This window comes from Andrographis paniculata, unplaced genomic scaffold, assembly GCF_009805555.1.
Source record: "Andrographis paniculata isolate CXL003 unplaced genomic scaffold, ASM980555v1 Contig5END, whole genome shotgun sequence".
NCBI classification, from domain to species: Eukaryota; Viridiplantae; Streptophyta; class Magnoliopsida; order Lamiales; family Acanthaceae; genus Andrographis; species Andrographis paniculata.
Window position 1 is genome coordinate 672,243 of NW_026137595.1, and position 20,443 is coordinate 692,685.

The window sequence follows — 20,443 nt, forward strand, 5'->3', positions numbered from 1 at the left end:
ATATATATATTATACTACTTTCTTCCCGTAAGATATTATTTACTTTTGCATGTTGGTTTTTAATGTTAATTATTATATCAAAATGTAATATAAATTAAAAAAAAAATTATAAAAATATTTTCATTAGTGTGTTATACTACTAATATAAGGACATTTGTAAAAAAATTATACAAATATAAAAATATTTTTAATGTTAAATACAATGACGCAAAAGATAAATGTGACTCTTAAAAGTCAATGAGGTAAATGTAATCCTTAGAAAAAAAAAAATATATAAATTATTATTATTATTATTATTTTTATTTTCCTTGTTGAATTATTAAAATCTTGGTATTTTCTTTCTTGTATGATTTTGATTTTGTAGAGCATTATGTATATATAAAACCATTATAAATATAAATGCACTCCCTACTGTTATGTCTTATTCTGATTTGTCCTTTAGTGGGCATTAGCTGGTGAACTTTGTGTGTTTGGAAGGACAAGATGAGGTCATTGTCATTAATAATAATAATAATAATAATAATAATAATAATAATAATAATAATAATAATAATAATAATAATAATTGTGGGTCTTGTTTAGGACAATACTTCTTGTCTGTAAAAATTGGATTAAGGCATTTTACATAGTATTAGTAGTAACACTATGATGTTTCTTGATTATTGCTTCAAATGCTTAGAAATTTTCATAGCCAATAAGCAATCTACATGTTATATATATATATATATATATACTGATTTGATTTATCAATTAAATACTTAATTTAATTGGGTCACAAGAAATAAATGATAATAAAGGGCCAAACAGTAGAAAGCCAAAAATTGAGATGAGAATGAAAATTGTTAAATGTATTCACTCAATCAAAAGTCTTATCAATAAGTCACCCACTCCGCTATTTAATTTTGGTGCATTTTGTCTTTTATTGGTTTGGGAATATTGTGGACTGTCTGGTGTAGTGTTCTAAGTACTATTTTTGAAATAAAAAATAATTTTAAATTTAATATTAATTATAAAATAATAAGGCTGATTTTGTTGTGTATTGAGTAACAGTATCAAAATAGGTGTAGAAATATATATGACCAAAATTAAAGGAAATGAACATGTGGCAAACTTATGTGCACAAGGGATGATAAATAGATCAATGTTTGATCATTTTCAATATCTATGTTATAAATTAAAAAAAATGTTGAATACATGGTAAAAATATAGCTCAAAAGTTTGATCTCTTTCAATATCTACCAACCATTACCATTGCAATGATCTAATTTCTACCCAAAAAAAATAAAAAAATCTTGAGCAATAAATAGTATTTTCAACATTTATCTAGTTTTGAATTATTCATTAAATTTTATTTCAATTCAAAATTCTACCCTTCTCAAAAACCAAAACAATTACAAAACACATATAAATTAAAAAACCCTTATTTCTGAGGAAAGCACTTCTCATGACACTTTGCTACAAAAATGATTTATCAATATATCATATAGGTTGAACAAAATTGGGGACATTCATGGATAGACAAAACTATTTTTTCTTAAATTTGAACAAACAGAAAGCTTTGTATTAGAATTGAGGCTTTATTAATATAGATATTTTTTAAAAAATTAACAATATTCATCAATAATTATTATTATTTTTAAAAAAAACATATATTAAGTACCTAATTTTTACTACTATTCTTAAATTATTATTATTTTTTCAAAATTGTGATGCTATATCCATCATCATCTTGCTGAGTGTGTGTGCTGTAATAATGAGCATTGTTTTGCTATCACCGAAATCTGTATAATTCTGCACAAATATCCTTTCAAGAGAGTTTTAAGTTAAGTTTCCCCATTTCTTGAAAATGGGAACTTGTTGGGTACAAAAATCAAAGCCCATTTGGAGTAACTGGTAAGTAAAGTAACAATTCAAACTGTATCTATCTACCCATGTACTTATTGATTTACACATCATCATCAAGCCCAAAACAATCCCTACTAGAAAATCTCACCAATCCAAATGATCTGCCCACTAATTCAGACAATTTATTAACAAACAGAAGAATTCTTGATCTGATCTCTTTTATGAACAAACAGATCAAGAAACCAAATTCTTGATTCAATCTAGGGAAAGAAACATTCATTCCTAATTTATCCACATGCCATCTTAGCACACAAATAGACCCACAAATTCAAACTTCTATTTCCCAGAAATTCTCCCTGTTTTTCTTTATAATTCATTCAAATTCAATTGGGAAGAAGAAGAAGACTGTACTGTTTCCTTAGTAGGATCCACCAGAAGCAACCATCATTGATCCAAGACTGTCATTTTCTTGTCCCTACTTCATCATTAGCACATACAAAACTATCAGATTTCTTCAAAACAGAGAACCCAAACCAGAAGTGTTATACATGAAGCTCCAAAATTTGCTGCAGATCATGCTTATTGCTGAAATAAATATATGTATATGTATATCCACGATTAAGATGTTATCAAATTTGTTGATTTAGATTTAACCTGCTGCAGCAAAACGAAAATTACCAATTTTACCCCTCATCTGTCAGTGCACTGTGCATTGTGCAGCTGGCCTTGTTCTCTGCTTACCAGCCCTCGACGGACATGGCGTCTGTACGGGGAGAATCATGCAGTTGTACTGCAGGCATAAGGAGGTGCTCGCGGGAATCTCAGCCGTTGGATCAATCTCGATCCCTGTCAGATAGTTGTGCTGTAGATACAGTGTCTGGATACCGCCGCCGGACAGCAGCAGCCGTTCCACCAGGCTGCCGGGAACCTGGCCGGTGAATCGGTTGTTATTCAGATACAGATTCTGAACCGTCGAGAACGACGGAGGTATTTCGCCGGAAAGTTGGTTGAAGCTGAGATCGACGGTCGGGATCGCCACGTCGTCGGCGGGTTGGAGTTCGCCGGAGAACTGGTTTCTCTGCAGTTGGAGGCTTGTGATTGGGAAATCGAACAGATTGCTCGGAATTCCGCCGCGGAATCGGTTCATGCTCAAGTCTACGTAGTTTAACCGGCTTAATCGTGACAATTGTCCGTCGACGGCGCCGGTGAGGCGGTTCCACGACAGCGAGAGGTAGGTGAGCGACGGCGGAAGACCTAGCGGAGGAAGCTCGCCGGAGAGCTGGTTGTGCTTCAAATCGAGGCGAGTTAGCGCTCGCGAAGCGAACGCCGGAATCGCACCGGAGAGACGATTATGGCAGAGAACAGCGTTGGTTAACGCAGGAAGAGTACCGATTGCCGGCGGTATACTTCCGGTGAGCTGATTGAAGCTGAAATCGAGAGTTTGCAGGCTGCGGAGCTGCCCTAGACCCGCCGGAATCTCGCCGGAGATGAAGTTCCGGCTGACGGCTAAAAATCTCAGTTCCTTCAACTGCGAGAGAGTGCGAGGCAATGCTCCAAATATCCGACCCGGAACAATGGTGAATTCAGTTAAGGCGGAGAGTTCACCGACGGCCGGGTCGATCCTACCCGCCAGACCCGGCGACCCTGCCCGAGAATCGCCTAGGTTAAGAGCGGTTACTTTTTCTCCATCGCGATTGCAGTAAACGCCGGGAAAATCGCAGGGATCGCCGGTGAAATCCCAGGCGGCGAAAAAGCTCGATCCAGGCAAATCGTTCAAGCTCTTCCGAACGGATTGCAGCGCCAGGAAATCAATCGGTTCAAGCATCGCCTGCGCCGAGAGAATCAAATTGGCTAAGAACACGACGCCATTAACGCAGAACAAGCACCTCTCCATTGGAATTGATCCTCAACGTCGTCGTCGACGAAGAACTCTGTGCAATTGAATTGAATTCAATCACATTTTCTGGACGTCCAGCTCTGGCTTAGCCATGGAACTCTCATCTGTCTGCTCATTACCAGCCTCGGGGAAGATTTGGCGGTGAGAAACCGTTCTCCGAGCCTACCAGTTGTTGGCTGAACCTAACAGAAACCATGTGCTGTCTTTCTTCATCTCCTCCACAACAAAAACCATAAATATGAACAGTGACATTGACGTGCCGATCACTGGTGGTCCGCTCCGTCTCTACACTCCTGTATATATACATACATACATACATCTTGGTTTGCACAACCCTACCCTACCCCACCCAACCCAAACCAACACTAACAGAGCAACAATGGAAGGAGAAACAGGACAGTAAGAATGAGATCAGGTCATGTGTACACATTTATTATGAGGATCATCAGCAAAGACGTCTCTTTCAAACAGCTGCAGAATTTCATCTCATTCTGGTACCACATTTTTCACACTTATCTGTTCCTTCATTATCTCTTCTTCTCCATTCTTTTTATTTAGAAATACCAAAACAACCAACTGTAATTCATTTATAATATAGGAGCAAAGAATATACACAGGTATTTCCATTCAAAACAATCTGGTTCTTCCGTGGTGATATTGATTTCACTAAATATAATTTACAAAGCAAATTAAAAAAAAATCACTTACGGGCCGCGCCGTCAAGCCATCGAGCAGATATTCGCAGCCTCATATATTCGCCTGCTGAAAAAGAGAAGAGAATGAATCACATTAAGCAAAAATGAAAACTTTCGGGCTCTAATTCGTGCAATGGATGATAAAAAGTCGAATCGACATTTACCCTATACAGCGGGATCACTCAGCTTAGGTGTTTCGATCAGAATAGGACATTAACCTGCGGTCGAATCAAAAAATAAGGATGAAATAGCCAAAAGGACGACGAATTAGTAAAAACAAAGTTGCGACTCTAATCCCACCTTCTTAGGAGAAATCAAACATGCCACCAATCCATCCTTCTTCCGAATTCTCCTCTTCTTGATTATTAGCATTGGCGTTTGTCTCAGCAGTTGCGCTGCCACCTTCGATCGACCTCTGTTGATCATGAAATTCTGGCTTATTACAGTAACCTTCGTTAAATAGCTCCAACAAATCTACTGTTTCTTTGGTCCTCGAACGCCTAAGATCTGCATCTGAGTCGGTATCATCCGTGTTTGATGATGGATTTACATTGCCCATTGAGGATGATCGGCTAATAACAGCATTATCATCTGCAAAATTGACGCTGCGGACATTTGCAGCGGGCACAGTTGGAATGGATTTGCATCTCTGATCGATCAACGAAATCTTGAGGTTGGTGTTATCATCTCTTTCAAGGATCGAATCACTTGAGGAACGGCTAACATGAACTTGACATCTATCAAGGCTCACGTGATCCAAATCGAGCAGATTCTCCATTCGTCTTGATGAACCTAATTTTAAGAGCGACGGAGATTAAGTCAAGAAAGAATACAGTTTCATTTAAAGAAACAAGGTGGAGATTTTCACCTCCATCAGAGCTTTCGGTAGAACTACATGACGGCGGCTGTGAAAGGCAGACGATACTTGCTTCGTTGATCTTTTCTTTAGCTTGAGAACTATTGGAGGATGGAATAGGTCTGCATTATAACAACTGAAGTTAAATTCTAACCGCGGGAGCAAAACCGAACTTACTGGCACAAGAATTCATTAACAGTAATTCAGACAATCACAATGATTCCATCTATTGCGCCCCGAACAATTTAGAAAAAAGAAATCGAGAAAAAACGGTACAACATTTTCACCTGTCAATCCAGCCAGATCTTGCTCTAGGGAAATTGTCAAATATTGGCAGCAAATCCTTCTGTCGTATTTCAATTTCATGTGTCGGCGCCATCTCAATGTCAATTTCCCCATTCAAGTAGCATTTTTCTCTTGGAAGTTCCAAGACATGGAAACGCATCTGCATCAAAGATGAATACGTTAAAATGGCAGCGTTGCGCACACGGAGATCAGTAGTTTAAGCAGATATACCTTTGATTTATGCCATACGGGTAATCTGGAAGAGTTTATCTGCACTTCAGCATTCGAAAGGTACCATTGAGATTTATCCGAGGACTTCAGTGAATTAGTCTTCATCAGTCTTTTGCTCGCCACACTCGAATTATCCTGGAAAACAAGTCTCGATTCATCACGAGTTTCAGGAGCAGAATGTCCATCAAAGACACTCCCAGAAATACACTCCTCCCTCTCCGCAGCATCCAATCTTCTGCACACGTCCCACCACTGATTAGGTTCAACTCTCACTCTGTATTCCTCAATTTGGGGCGCGTTTATTTGCCGAGCCGACACAGAGTCAGTTTTACTCTCACCCATCAACACTGTGTACAGAATTTCATGCTGGACCACGAAGCCCGACGAGGTATGAATCAAGATATGCCCCAGTGAACTGCCAGTTGATTTGGTATCCAGAGAGCCCGACGAGTTGGAGTTGTGAAATATAGCAGCAACAGCTCCTGATGGCACCCATAACTTACCCGCCATTGAAGCAGCAGCATTGCTTACCGAGTTAATCAAACCAGACTCACTTGATTTCATCCTGGCAACAACAGAGAGGGTGCACGGAGGTGGACGCAAAGAATGTTGCTGGTTCACAGAGAAAGACGACGCAGACCACCATGGTGGAGCCGGAGTGGAAGCTGAAAACAGATGATTACCTTGACTTTGAGCAATTAGAGATTGAAAACAGTCATCTCCTCCAAAGGGGGACAGAACAAATATATGGCAAGTTCCACGTGATGATACAATAGCAACCCACCGACTGCAATGACTAAAGCAGATATCTTGGATTACCTGACAATCAAAAAGCCATTTAAGGGGGCCAATGGATTCAAGAATGTCAAACCTTTCGAAAAGAGATAACAAAAACAGCTGACTTATACTCACAGCACTAGTAATCCCACGATGTAGCTTGTAAAGATGTGCATAAGAAGTGCTCCAGTCAGGCTTGCTCGATCCACCACATTTATGTGAAGGCATGATCCTGAATACATTTATGTTATTTCCATGTATGGATGCAGTAACCAGCAGTGTCCCACTTGGATCAAAACATAAAGCAGATATTGGACTTGTATGAGCCCTAAATTGTGAAATAATGTCTGAGCATACAAGGTCCTTCACAGCAACCTGTATATTCAAATCAGAAATCAAAAGAACAATACTTTAACATTTCAATTTTCTTGTTCGATCATTTTTACCAGAATGAATCTAAAAACAATTGAAAATTTCACTAACCACTCCAGCAAATTCCGATTCAGATGCTGGTAGCTTCCCAGTAGTTGTGTCAGGAAGCAGCTCCGGACAGTACTTTGATAATTTTTTGCAACCCGTGAGTAATCCATTAGCTAAATGCTTGCCAGGTTCCACAGCATAGCGAGCCATCATTGTGCCACTTGCAGGAGATGTTGATGGACTAACGCTAGAAGCAAGGATCTGTGGGCTCACCCGACTTGTATTCAACATAAAAGGTCGATTAGGAGGATAAGCTAACCACCTTGGTCCCACAGACATTGGACCATACCCTGTGTTGATTCCGCGGACTCCTTGCTCTCCCATTCGGGAGACTGGATAAGTGGCAACTATGAATTTTTTCTCAAGAGTGTGGGAATCCAAGCAACAAATCTGCTCAACATATGTAAAATCTCATCATCCTTCTGCCTTCCAAGAAACTATTTCCAGCACCAAATGAAATATATAGCCATAAAATCAAAACATATGCTATTAAGGAAACATATTCACTATATTCACTCAACTGAAAACTTTTCTACAGAAGGCCGGCGAAAGAATAACGCATAACATAGGTTTTCCTTGATACGATGGAAAGTTAAAATATGAAAACCAGAAGAAAGAGGAGCCCAAAATAAAAGGATCATATTACATTCAATAGCACAAATCAACTGATTATCCTTGATTTTCGACTCACGATCTCAGTACTATTTTCCATAAGAAACAACTGCATTGAAATTAGTAATTGTTTCTTCCTTTCTTTTTACTTACATCTTTATAATTTCTGTGTAAAGAAGTATCATTCTATGATAAATGGATGTACTTACTTGCTCTTCAAGCCCAATAGCGACAACCCTCTGACTGCATCTAACCATTAAAACCATTGACTTAAAATCAATAGCTTTAATGTACTCATTTGATTTCATCGAGTAAAATCGAACAGTAGAAGAAGAGTCAACAGGAGCCCCTAGTGAGGTGTCCGCTGAACTGTATCTCACAGGCCCTTGCCCCATATTCTGAAGAGATGTGATTCCTTCGTTCTCATTCCCCGCAACAACCACAAGTATCGGATGCAAAGATTTGTACTTCCCCATAGCATCAGAATTCACAGGAGATGGAAGCATCTGTAGAAAGGTAACTGGCCCATCGCGCCGGGAAACCAATTCACTCAAACTAGAAGCCTCCTCAACATCGAAAACTTGAAAGCCCTTCACATAAGCCAGCAACAAGACACGCCTGAAAGCAGTTGCACTAAGCTCTAGTTTGTCGAAACCAGCCCACAGTACCTGATGAAAAAACAGATAATAAGCCAAAATGGATGAAATCCACAAGTAGAACAGATTACAATTTTAGTCTAACCAGATACATGGAGGATGATCGTTGGCACATCGAAATAGTAATATACTTCGCATTGATTCAGCTATTATAAGCACATATTCCTCCTTAATCAAAGAACCATCTCTTTCTCGTACACATTATAAATCAAATACTAACAATCAAAATAAGCAGATATTATTCCATATTTAACAATTCGAATTGAAATACAAAAGCAAAAAATTCAAGAAGTTCTAACAGTAAACTCAGAATCAAATTAAGCATACCGACCTGCTCTTTGCGATCATCTCCAGAAGATGCAATGGAAGCAGCGACGGTCGCACCAGCGGAGCGCACTGCAGTACTGGCATTGGTCGACACCGTTTTGATACACGACGAAATAATCCTCAAAGAATTCGGCAACAATTTCCCGTTCTTCCCCTTCCCTTTCTTCATCACGAACTTGAAAAAAAAAAGAAAAAAAAAACCAAAATTGCTATTCTCTCTCCAACCACAACGAATCGGTAATCACCACCGTAGTTCCGATATCGTCAAATTTGAAGATCGCAACTGAAATCCACTTCACCGCCGGAAAGCAAACAGCGGGCGATATTTTTCAATTCCAGAAGTTACTTCTCCATCTGGAGTTTTGACTGGAAGCTACTGCAGGACTCCGGACCACACGCACGCATAATCGATCCACTCCGCTTCTCCCGCACCGAACGAATATACGACAAAATTCGAAAATACCCTTAGAAAGCAACAAAAATATATAAAAATCAGGTCTTTCCTTCACAACATATGCATATTTAACTCCAACATTATTTCCTTAATTACATTCCTCATATATATATATATATATCTCTCTTTTCCCTCCATGGGCAAGTGAAAACGATGAATGATTAGGGCATCAATAATTGGACTTGGACCCTAGTCCCATCTAAAAAGGTAAAATATTGTTACAAATTTGATCGAAATTAAAACATATCTATCAATTGGATAAATCCATAATGTATTAAATACTGCTAACAACCCTATTAATCACAATTACTCCCAAGTATACATGCAACTATATATTTATTTATTAAATGTAATGGTTATATTTTTATTTTTTATGCTAATAAAATACTAAAAGTAATAGTTATATTATTTTTTTGAAAAATCATTTTTTTTAATAGCAATTAATAATTAATTTTGTAGTTTTATTTTTTTTTAAATTAATACTCTTTTATTTATTTTTAACATATCAATATGAATATTAATATAGTAAATATTATATACGATTTATTTGGTAGTATATTTAGAAGAAAATTATCAATACGAAAATTTTCAAGACGTATGACATCGTAAATGAAAAAATTCAAGCACAAGCTCTGATTATCTAAATTTCGAAATTGATGTTGAATATGTTAGTAAATTTAGTATTTTGAATTTATATATATTTGTTTTGATATTAAGTATTGTTTATTTTATTTTTTCAAAAAATTAAAATAATTTGATAAATTAAAGTATATTATCACGAAGTAACGATCATATATGTATTTGTTTTAGTATAAAATATTTTAATAATCAAATAAATGTTCTATATAATAAATTTTGTTCTATTTAAATCAAAATCTATTCATTTTTTAAAATCAAATTATATTTATTGATTGAAAAAATAGTATCAAAATTATAAATTAGATACAGTCGTTCAATTTTTTCACATAATATCTAATATTTTATGAAATTATACATAATATATTGAATAAAGCAGTAATCTGTATAATAACTTGTATAGCATTAAAAATCTAATTTTAATAATGCAAATAGATTTCAATATGAAAATATATATGAAAATAGACTTGAATATGAAATTTTTTTTTAAATATACATTTAAAATAAGTGTGAATATTAAAAGATTTTTTCTTTTTTTTTTTTTAAATCAAAAATAAAAATTTAAATGTCTATAAATTAATTGACGTTTAGTGAAAATCAATAATTTATGACATGTACTCAAAACAAACAATCCATCCTCAAAAGAGATGGACAATGCCTCAATCTCTAAATAGTGACGTGCTTTTGAGGGTTCAACATATAATTTTAAAAAACTTAGCTTCGTTTACTTGTAAAATTTTATCCATTATTTTACTATTTTTATTTTTATTTTTTTTTTTTCAAAAATTTTAAATCAAATATTTAATTTTTATTTAGTTTATTACACTAAAATTTAATTTTACATTTAAAATATCACATTAATACATATTTATATCATATTAAATAACTATTTCAATTCAGTATTCAAAATACAAGTAAAAACACCCTATAAGCGTTATTCATTTCATACCGTGGAAGCGTGACCCAAATTCTTCTAAAAGTAACCAAATGCTTATGATTTATATTTTGAGGTTGTGCGAATAGGAGAAAAAAAAAGGGAGATTTAGATACAATATCAATTGGTCCAGGACCCGATTATTGAACCCGACCCGACCCGATTCTATGCTATGTATAATGGAAGATCCATAAACTGTCCGAAAATCAAGCTTCCATGGACATGTGAGTTCTGAGAGTCAAGCCATTGAAGCCTCTGGTGAAGCTGTATTTCTCAGCACTGAAGAGCTCCTTGTAGTACTTCTTCCAGCTCGATAGTTTCTTGCAATTCTTGATCATGTCGAGGCTGCCACAGCTCCCTCGTAGAAGAAGAAGAACCTGTAAAAGAAGATAATGAAATTACAACACAATACAATACATACTGAGATTTCACGGTACAGAGTCTGCTGCAGACATCGGCAATGTTCGAATTATAACAAGAAGAAGACTTTGCCTGACTCATCCGAGGCCTTTTGATCGACGACTGCTGCACGCACAATGAAGCAGTGAGAACCATTAGGTTCATCTGAGTTGCGTCGTAGTTTTCGGCGAGGGTTGGATCGATGAGCTCCCGGATACGGTTCTTCTTCAAGAGCGGCTTCGCCTGCCGGCAAAAGAAACAGGCTGTTAGAGAATCCTTACTAAGGTTTGTCTGATTTAGTAGGAATAACATGTAATGAAATGGTTGACGCACCCACATAACGAGGCTTTGTTGCGAGTAGTCGAGGGCTCTACGCCCCGTAATAAGCTCCAGCAGCAGCACGCCGAAGGAGAAGACATCGGTCTTTTCGTCGACTATTCCATGCATCAAGTACTCGGGCGCTAAATAACTTCGGAAAAAATAAGGATTAAAATTAGAATACAACTCTAGTCACAATGTATATATAGTACACGTACTGATCCGGTCAAATCAACATACATATATTTATATATATAAAATAAAGATAAATAGAATTTATTATATATATTTCAGCATATTTATAATACAGCAGTGTGGTATAATGATGTATATGTGTGTTTACATTTTGTAAGTTGAAGATAACACCTACCCGAAAGTTCCTTCAAACTTCGAAACGGTAACATGAGTCCATTGATGCGGCAACCACTTTGCTAGCCCGAAATCACATATCTAAAATCAAGACGACAATTACTGTGCTGACTGTAATTAATTAGTAGATATTAATACATATAGCCATACAACAAATGTAACAACTGATCTTACAAACAATGGAGTATTAAAATAGTACATATTTGAAATAAAACAATCGACACATGCTAACAATCTATACAATATACCACTGTCCTAACAATGATTTAATTAGTAGATGATCCAAATAGTCTCGCATCACATGTTACGATTAATCTATCACACAAAATATATTAAAGTAGCACTCCCGTCCTAACTCAAAGTATCTTTTTTACTATTTTTGTCTGTCCCCATTTCAAAGTTTTTTTTTTCTTATTTTAGTAAAAATAATCTTACACTAATACCAACGTATCTTTAATCTTTACCGAAATTACGAACATACTATTACATTTACAATTACTTTACACGTAAAGTCAAATGACAAAAATTTCTTTTGACTATAATGGAGGGAGTATATATGTAAAATAGAACAATCAATACATGCTAACAAATTAGTACAACAACTAATCTCGAAACATCGAATTTCCAAAGAAATACAAACATAGACAAGCGCAAGGAGCAAACATTAACATAGTACATATGTAAAATAGAACGGTCAACACATACTAACAATTTGTTCTAATCTAATCATCATAACACTAAGAGACTATGTTTCATACGATGATTAACTCCAATCAGCATCCTAACTATTCACCTAAAATCATTACAACAGGTAACCTCAAAACATCGAATTCCCAAAGATATACAAACATAGACATGTACCTGCGGCTCGAAATCATGTGTAAGCAATATGTTGGCAGCCTTGATGTCTCTATGAACGATCCTCCGTTGACATCCCTCGTGAAGATACAGCAGCCCTTTGGCGATCCCCACGGCAACCTTATACCGGACATCCCACACAACCTTCTCCCGCGAACCTGCAACATAGGAAATTCAGAAACACAGACTTAATTGCAAAGCAATGAGCTTTGATCCACATAGGATTCGTTTTAGGACAAACACTACTGACTGTGAAGCATCGAGGCCAGGCTGCCGACAGGGGAGAACTCGAGAACAAAGTACATTCCGCCTTCGACGCCATAGCCGATGAGCTTAGCAGTGTTGGGATGATTCACATGTGCCATAATTCCGAGCTCTGTTAGAAAATCCCCAATTCGTTCTTCCATGGGGCCTTTCGTCAAACGTTTGATGGCCACGAGCTGCCCGCTTCGGAGACGCCCTCTGTATACTTCTGCATAGCCTCCTTTCCCTATCAGATAACCTAAACACAACAGGACAGGACAGGGACAACAGTTCTTCAGCGTTACTACATCCTCGGAGTGTATCGAATCATCGGGTTCAACGAGAAGTACCTTGGCAGAAGTTGCTGGTGGCGGCTTGGAGTTCGGACAAGGTGAAGTTCTTCCACTGAGGTTTGAAATAGCTCAGATTGGCGTCGATTAGCGGATTCGCACCACCGCTGCGCTCCTCCCTCATGCTGCCGCCGAATCGCTTCGATAATTTTAGGGCATGGAGAGGATGATGCAGCGAGGTTAGTTTCCTCCTCGATTTGAACCTCAACAAATCGAAAAATTCGGACCATCGAGAAGGCGGTTTCGGATCGACCTTCGCTTCGGATTCCGAAGTGCTCGCCTTCGATGATTCCGTTTCAGATTCGGCCGTTCGTAAGAAGTCCTCCAGCACCGTGTCCGGCGAACAGCCGTTTTCTTTCTCCTTCTCCATTCTGAAAACTCACAGGTTGTCTAGAAATTACACAAAGAGCACAGCACAGCACAGCACAAGAGATTTTCACTCAATTGAAGAATCTTTTACTTCCTCCTAAAATTCTTTCACGTAATTTGCAGATGACTATAAATAAAGCGATTGTTAGCCAGAGAGTCGGAAGCAGTGCGTACCGTAGAGTAGAATTTTCACATAAATAAAATCACAGCCGGAGGTTGTCGGAAAAAGAAACCACGGCGGCGTTCGGAAGAAACAGAGGATTTTAGTTCTGTAAAAGCGTCACCAATTTCGGGCATGGAGGATTAAGGAAGGGATGATGATTATGGAAGGATCATTCTTCCATTACAAGCTGCTTCTGCTGAGTTTCTTTCACCCACCAACAAAGCTTCTTTTCCATTCCTTTTTAATTCTGCAACGTCAAAATCATCATAGCAGTGGAACAAGAGTTCGACTGTCGTGCTCTCTTACACGAGTCAGATGTTGTCTGCGCGAAGGAGAAGCGGGGGGCCGTTGATTCTTTGGAAAGTCCCAGGACTCCGACTCCCAACGTTGATAAACATCATTCTGAGCGGAGGCGGCGAGGCATTCGAGATAGACTTCGGATGAAATCGTAACCGTTCATCTCATATAGGCCATGGGATCCGACGGCGTGGATTTGCCTCATTAACTGACCGGTTCGATCTGGTCAACAAACTCGAGCAGCCACCCGCTGAAATTTCGCACTAATAAACCTAACTGAAATTTAAAAAATAATATAGCAGTAGTATATTACTCTCTTCCGCTATCTCATATATCCAGTCTGCTACACTGTAGATACGGTATTTTATAAGAGAAATATAATTAGTAAATAATTAAAAATATATTAATAAAAATAATTATTCGATAATATAATTAATTATAAATTAAAATCAAGATAACTAATTAGTTTAATTAAAAAAATTTTAAAAAAATAAAATTAAAAAATTTAAAATGAGATTAAAGTGTGTAATTATTTTTTTTAAAAAAAAAAGTAACATGGTATATAGGACAGATAAAAACGGCAATGTGGACATGGTATGCGGAGGGAGTATTTATTTTGAAATTAATCCAATAAAATTAGAGATAAATTTCATATTATTGATGATTTATGATAATATGACGTAACCACTAACTATAATGCGGTTTAATATGTAATCATGAGACTGGGGGAGTAACGTTTAATCACTCCATCCATCATTCAATTTCACAATTGCATCTTTACGATTTATTAATTATTTATTTATGTTATGGCTTATATGATTGCTGGGTTTCGTATGTCTTACGATTAGCACACCAATTAAAATAGATTGGTTTGTTGTGGTGGACGTTTCTGACACATCATTCCTAAATTATGTACCAGAGTTTACTATTATTATTTAAATAAAAATAATAATTAATGAAAAGAAACTTTCTAGAAAAGTGGGCTCTAAGTAGGCCCAAATCGTGAGGCAGTGAATGGTTTTGGGCCTTCCAAAGTGGGCCCTTTGAGTGGCAGGCCCACGTCATATGTTGACTTTTCTTGGACCTTCTGAGCCTAAATCTTGACCGTTGATTAATGATTAGCAGTGGACAACAGTCAATTAACTGCTACTTATAGTGTATCTATCTTCTTGTCCTAATTCTTTCTGGGTCAATCCTACTGATTAATTCATTAGTTCCAGAATGGAATTGTGTGCTAAATTAATAGTGATTTAAAAGACAATTTAGATGAAATTAACTTACGGAAAATTATTAGACAAAATATTGTTTCACAGAGCTTGATAATTAGATTAATTTATTTTTATCGATTTAGATTAAATCAGTGTGACAGAAAAGTCAAAGTCAAAGAATTCCTACCTATGAGTCGACGACTCCCCTCTTTCTCAGAAACCCACCTCCATCTTCATCTTGCTTCAGCTTCTACTTCTGCTTAGCTATGGCTAATCCCCAAATTGGAAACCCTAATTTCAGTATCGTGTAATCCGATTTAGGGTTTTCTACAGCCATAGATGTCTCGCTTCGTCTACCTTCTTCTTCTTCAGCTACTGTTTACAGACTTATTTACTTCGTCGGCGTCCTTGATCTCCGACGGCCGTGTTTTCCGCCGGAATCTCCTCCAAAACGGCACCGTTTCATCCCGATGTCCGCTCAACTTCGATGTCCTCCGCCGATTGGATCCCGGCGGCGGATGGCGGCCGAATCTAGACAGCCGATTGGAGTGCCAGTACGCGCTTCAGGGCCTCCGTCTCGTCCTGTCGGAGCATCTCCGACTCACCGGAATATTCCTCCCGCCGATCGAGACGGCGGAGGCCTGCTGGGACAGTTACGACAAATTAGTCGACGGCTACGTCCCTAATTTCGACGTTCGCCGGCGATGCAGCTTCCAGACGCCATGGATCTCGACGGGATGTATGAACATAACCACGCGCGTGGAGTTCGAGTCCCTAGTTCCGCCACGCGCCGCCGCCGACGTCGTCTCCGCCTGCAACCAGTCTCTCCTCAACAACTCCCCCTGCGCCTCCTGCATCACCGCCATCTCCGCTATGCAGGCGTCTCTCGCCGGACCTTCTGCTGCCACCATCGCCGACTGCACCGCCCTCCCCTTAATCTACGCCGCCGCCTTCGGCAACCACTTCGGCCCCACCGACGCAGGCACCGCCAAGTGCCTATTCAACCTCAACTTCTCCCCCCCTAAATCCAACACCAAATCCAAAACAACCGCCATCGCCGCCGCCGTCTCCGCCTCCACCGCCGCCGCAATTCTCCTCCTCCTCCTCCTCTGCTACCTCCGCCGGAGAAGAAAACCTAAATTCCCCAATTCCAACCCCCAAATCAATCTAACCTCCGGATTAAACTCCATCAACCAAAGCACAACCCTAATCCAATTCAAATTCGACGAAATCAAATCAGCAACCAACAATTTTTCCCGAAACAACATCATCGGCAAAGGCGGTTACGGCAACGTCTACAAAGGCATTCTCCCCGACGGCTCCGAAGTAGCCTTAAAACGATTCAAAAACTGCTCCGCCGCCGGCGACGCCATTTTCACACACGAAGTAGAAGTAATCGCCAGCGTCCGCCATGTCAATCTCGTCGCCCTCCGCGGCTACTGCACCGCCACGACGCCATTAGAAGGCCACCAACGGATAATAGTCTGCGACCTAATGAAGAACGGCAGCCTCCACGACCACCTCTTTGGATTATCCGATCGAAAGCTCGGCTGGCCGGCAAGGCAGAGGATCGCGATCGGGACAGCCAAAGGCCTCGAGTATCTACACTACGGCGCGCAGCCGGGGATAATTCACCGCGACATTAAGTCGAGCAACATTCTTTTAGACGAAAAATTCGAGCCCAAGGTCGCAGATTTCGGGCTCGCAAAGTTCGCGCCAGAAGGGATGACGCATTTGAGCACGAGAGTCGCGGGAACAATGGGATACGTCGCGCCCGAGTACGCACTCTACGGGCAGCTGACCGAGAGGAGCGACGTGTACAGCTTTGGGGTCGTGCTTCTCGAGCTGCTTAGCGGGAAAAAAGCGCTGATGGCTGTCGACGACGGGCAGCCGACGCTCGTCACGGATTGGGCATGGTCGATGGTTAGGAAAGGTCGGGCGATGGATGTCGTGGAAGAGGGAATGCCGGAGTTGGGTCCGGCCGACGTTTTGGAGAAGTACATTTTGGTGGCCGTCTTGTGTTCGCATCCGCAGCTATACGCCCGACCGACGATGGACCAGGTCGTGAAGATGTTAGATGTTGACACCGCCGAGCCCGTTCCTTCGATACCCGAAAGGCCCATTTCGCTCATCGCGAATATGGCTGACATCGAGAGGTCCGCGAATAGTAGCGAGTCGGGCCGGCTTTCGACCCCCGGCGGTTACCAAGCATACACATTCGACAAACAATCGGTGGAGGCCGTGGTCGAGGTCGCGGAAAAAGGACATGAGAGTAGATAGCATTGGTTACAATGAAGTCACGACTTATTCTTTTGTTATTTGATTTCTTTCTCTTCACTATATATTTTCTCTGAAAAATATTATTTTTATTTCTTTTTTTTATAACTTCAATGTATTTATTTTTTATTTTAATAAAAGTAATTATATATTAATATTAAAATATTTTTAAATATTATCTAAATTATAAATATATTAGGAAAAAAATTAATTTTGGTCTCAATATAATTAAAATTTATCAATTTTAATTTAAATATAAAAAATTCATCAATTTTAGTCTCAATATAACAATTTCAATTAATTTTGGTTCATTATAAACAATTTCAATCAGTTTTGGTTCCACCGTTAAAAGCTAATGGAAATTGCTGACTTTGACATAATGGAGGTGACGTGGCAATTGACCTAGAAAGTACACGACTATGTACAATTATATACAACCATATTGTTATATGGTCATATATATTTCAGTGTATAATTATACATGATCATGTTGTTACACGGCTATATATAATTATACACGGTCATGTTGTTATATGACCGTGTATATTTCAGTGTATAATTATATATGACCATGTTGTTACAGGCCATGTATAATTCTACACGGTCGTATACCTTTCTGTTTCGGTCTAAAATTTTATTTTTTTTGTTCTTTTTTTAATTTTATTTTTTGAATTTAGAAAAGTTGATATAGTTAAAATTAAAAAAAAAAAAAATCAATAATAATCATAATATAATTAAAATGTATCAATTTTAGTTCAAATATAAATATTTATTGAGTATGTTCTTTTGGAAGATTTTCTATAAAATTCTACTATTAAAATTTCTCTTGCGAATATCCAATTACTGTATTGAAATAATAAATTAATTTTTAATACTACTATAAATTAATTTCTCTTTTGGATGTTTATAAGATGAATTTTTTTTATCAATAATAAAATTTTAGACAAAATATTTCAAAAGAATATATCTTAAAAATTTTTATATTTGAATTAAAATCGATAAATTTTAATTTATATTATAATTACTATTGATTTTGTTCATTTTAACTATATCAACTATTTTAAATTCAAAAAATATATTTTTTTTATATATAACAAAAAAAATAAAATTTTAAACTAAAATAGAAATGTACATAGTGGTGTATAATTGTACATAGCCGTGTACTTTCCAGATCCCAGATCAACTGCCACGCCACCTCTGTCATGTCCACTTTCCGTTAGTTTTTTAATTGTGGGACCAAAATTGATTGAAATTGTTTATAATATAACCAAAATTGATCGAAATTGTTTATAATTGGATCAAAATTGATTGAAATTGTTTATATTGATACTAAAATTGATGAGTTTTTTATATTATGACCAAAATTGATAAATTTTAGTTATATTATGACCAAAATTGATTTTTTTTCCAATATATTATTATATTTGCAATTACTTTATACTTAAAACTCTTTTAACACTCCTATTAATTAATTATTACTACCTCCTTACACTGACCTTTGTTTTTTACATTTTAATTTTTGAATATTATTATATCTAAATATAGTGGAAAAAGATAAAAAAAAAAAAAAAAAACCATTATATTAATATTTTATAATACAAATATAATGACACTTGTATTAAAAAATTATATAAATATTGTTGGTTTTTTTGATCCAGTTAGATCCACCTCAATATAAGATACACTCACATAATTATGCAGCCCCCTTGAAACCCTGGCCCTGACCGCGACCCGCACCCGCCTAGGACCCGTGACCCGCCACCCTAAACCGCGTTCTTAGTTACTTGACCCGTGACCGTGACCCGCCTCGGCTAGGATCCGCGTCTTTTGATTAGACGTGATCATGGCCGTTGGTTTTGGATTTTCATCCTGGCCGTCCGTTGCTCTTACGTTGAGTATATATATATATAGAGAGAGCGCTCACCTCTCATTATTACTCTCACATTTTCTCTCTCTACACACTCACCCCTCTCTAGCTCTCCTCTCTCTCGACCTCTTTGTTTATCTTTTCGGTGACTTTTTTCGGCAGTTTCACGGTGGTTCTTGGTGGCGCCTTCCTCCTGTAACTTGTGGAGTTCCTTTGGCACGGTGTATTACCCACTGGTTTGTTGTTCGTAACCGCAAAGGGTTCGTTCAATATTTAGGCGTTTGTATTTTTGTTTGTTTCGCCTTGTATGTTCTTGAGGGAGTTGATTTTTGCGTGAGTTGTTGGTTTCGGGCCGGTTTAAAGTGTGTAGTCGCTAGTTAGGTGGATTTTGTGTGTCGATTTACTGTTTTGAGTTGTTAGGGGCTGAACCTAACCAAAACTAGTCTAATATATGTGTTTTTACTCGATTTAGTTAATAAAACTTTAGATCTATTTCGTATTTTTATATTACAAATATAAAAATATTTTTAATGTTACTACAATTACGCAAAAGATAAATATAAAAATATTAAGTGGACGGAGAAAGTATTATTTTGTAATCTATTACAAAATTTGAAAGATGAAATGGAACGAAAATTTGTAAGATTTTAGTTCTGATTTTACTATTCTGGCTTTCTTTTCCCTCCAAAAATATCAAATCAAACACTCAATTCTTATTTATTTTATTACACTAAAATCTAATTTTACATTTAAAACATATCAATACATATTTATATCACATCAAACAACTATTTCAATTCAAATTTTTACCATTCAAAATCAAAATTCAAAACTAAAACCTCACAAGTAAACACATAATTTTTCATAATTTTTCTACTCGAAAAATAGTAGCAATTGACATTATTTAAAAAATCTTACATGCCAACATCATGTGCAGCGTATGTTTTTTCTTTTCTTTATAAATTTGGTAAAAATTTAATTTGAATTTTCTATTAAAATAATATAAAATAAAATATTTTATAAAAATATAAAAAATAAAA

The 20,443-nt window shown here is 37.3% G+C and overlaps 3 protein-coding genes across 9 annotated transcripts; 1 reads left to right on the forward strand and 2 right to left on the reverse strand.

Moving 5' to 3' along the window:
• Window positions 1–1,894: 1,894 nt before the first annotated feature.
• LOC127258851 (autophagy-related protein 18g-like) lies at window positions 1,895–9,181 on the reverse strand. Of its 7 annotated transcripts, none has more exons than XM_051285884.1 (10): window positions 8,666–9,181; window positions 7,888–8,346; window positions 7,070–7,456; window positions 6,722–6,961; window positions 5,810–6,628; window positions 5,581–5,738; window positions 5,306–5,415; window positions 4,738–5,229; window positions 4,602–4,655; window positions 3,742–4,501 (listed from the first exon to the last, which is right to left on the reverse strand). In XM_051285884.1, exons 1-8 carry the CDS (start codon window positions 8,828–8,830, stop codon window positions 4,742–4,744), a joined length of 2,826 nt encoding a protein of 941 aa, XP_051141841.1. In that variant the 5' UTR covers window positions 8,831–9,181; the 3' UTR covers window positions 3,742–4,501; window positions 4,602–4,655; window positions 4,738–4,741. The 7 variants fall into 7 exon arrangements, with proteins under 7 accessions (XP_051141847.1, XP_051141845.1, XP_051141846.1 ...); XM_051285883.1 differs by having other exon boundaries at window positions 3,742–4,504; window positions 8,666–9,180; XM_051285890.1 differs by lacking the exons at window positions 4,738–5,229; window positions 5,306–5,415; window positions 5,581–5,738; ... (3 more) ...; window positions 7,888–8,346; window positions 8,666–9,181 and adding an exon at window positions 1,895–2,320 and having other exon boundaries at window positions 2,533–4,504; window positions 4,602–4,659.
• Window positions 9,182–10,547: 1,366 nt separating this feature from the next.
• LOC127258838 (receptor-like cytosolic serine/threonine-protein kinase RBK2) lies at window positions 10,548–14,085 on the reverse strand. The gene is made up of 8 exons (XM_051285863.1): window positions 13,766–14,085; window positions 13,223–13,593; window positions 12,880–13,131; window positions 12,633–12,787; window positions 11,773–11,852; window positions 11,418–11,553; window positions 11,178–11,327; window positions 10,548–11,062 (listed from the first exon to the last, which is right to left on the reverse strand). The coding sequence occupies exons 2-8, from the start codon at window positions 13,590–13,592 to the stop codon at window positions 10,892–10,894; spliced, it is 1,314 nt and encodes a 437-aa protein (XP_051141820.1). The 5' UTR covers window position 13,593; window positions 13,766–14,085; the 3' UTR covers window positions 10,548–10,891.
• A 1,363-nt stretch (window positions 14,086–15,448) lies between these two features.
• LOC127258837 (probable LRR receptor-like serine/threonine-protein kinase RKF3) lies at window positions 15,449–17,644 on the forward strand. The gene has a single exon (XM_051285862.1). It carries the CDS (start codon window positions 15,599–15,601, stop codon window positions 17,537–17,539), a length of 1,941 nt encoding a protein of 646 aa, XP_051141819.1. The 5' UTR covers window positions 15,449–15,598; the 3' UTR covers window positions 17,540–17,644.
• Window positions 17,645–20,443: the final 2,799 nt, after the last annotated feature.

What these genes read in the sequence shown, in the direction of transcription:
- LOC127258838 (XM_051285863.1), bottom strand. Translation starts at nt 13,592, where the DNA reads ATGGAGAAGGAGAAAGAAAACGGCTGTTCGCCGGACACGGTGCTGGAG. An exon ending in CCTGGCCTCGATGCTTCACA is followed by an intron (nt 12,788 to 12,879) that starts GTCAGTAGTGTT and finishes CCTATGTTGCAG; the next exon opens with GTTCGCGGGAGAAGGTTGTG. An exon ending in CACATGATTTCGAGCCGCAG is followed by an intron (nt 11,853 to 12,632) that starts GTACATGTCTAT and finishes TCTTGATTTTAG; the next exon opens with ATATGTGATTTCGGGCTAGC.
- LOC127258851 (XM_051285884.1), bottom strand. Translation starts at nt 8,830, where the DNA reads ATGAAGAAAGGGAAGGGGAAGAACGGGAAATTGTTGCCGAATTCTTTG. An exon ending in GAGATGATCGCAAAGAGCAG is followed by an intron (nt 8,347 to 8,665) that starts GTCGGTATGCTT and finishes TTTTTTCATCAG; the next exon opens with GTACTGTGGGCTGGTTTCGA. An exon ending in ATCGTGGGATTACTAGTGCT is followed by an intron (nt 6,629 to 6,721) that starts GTGAGTATAAGT and finishes TTTGATTGTCAG; the next exon opens with GTAATCCAAGATATCTGCTT.
- LOC127258837 (XM_051285862.1), top strand. Translation starts at nt 15,599, where the DNA reads ATGTCTCGCTTCGTCTACCTTCTTCTTCTTCAGCTACTGTTTACAGAC.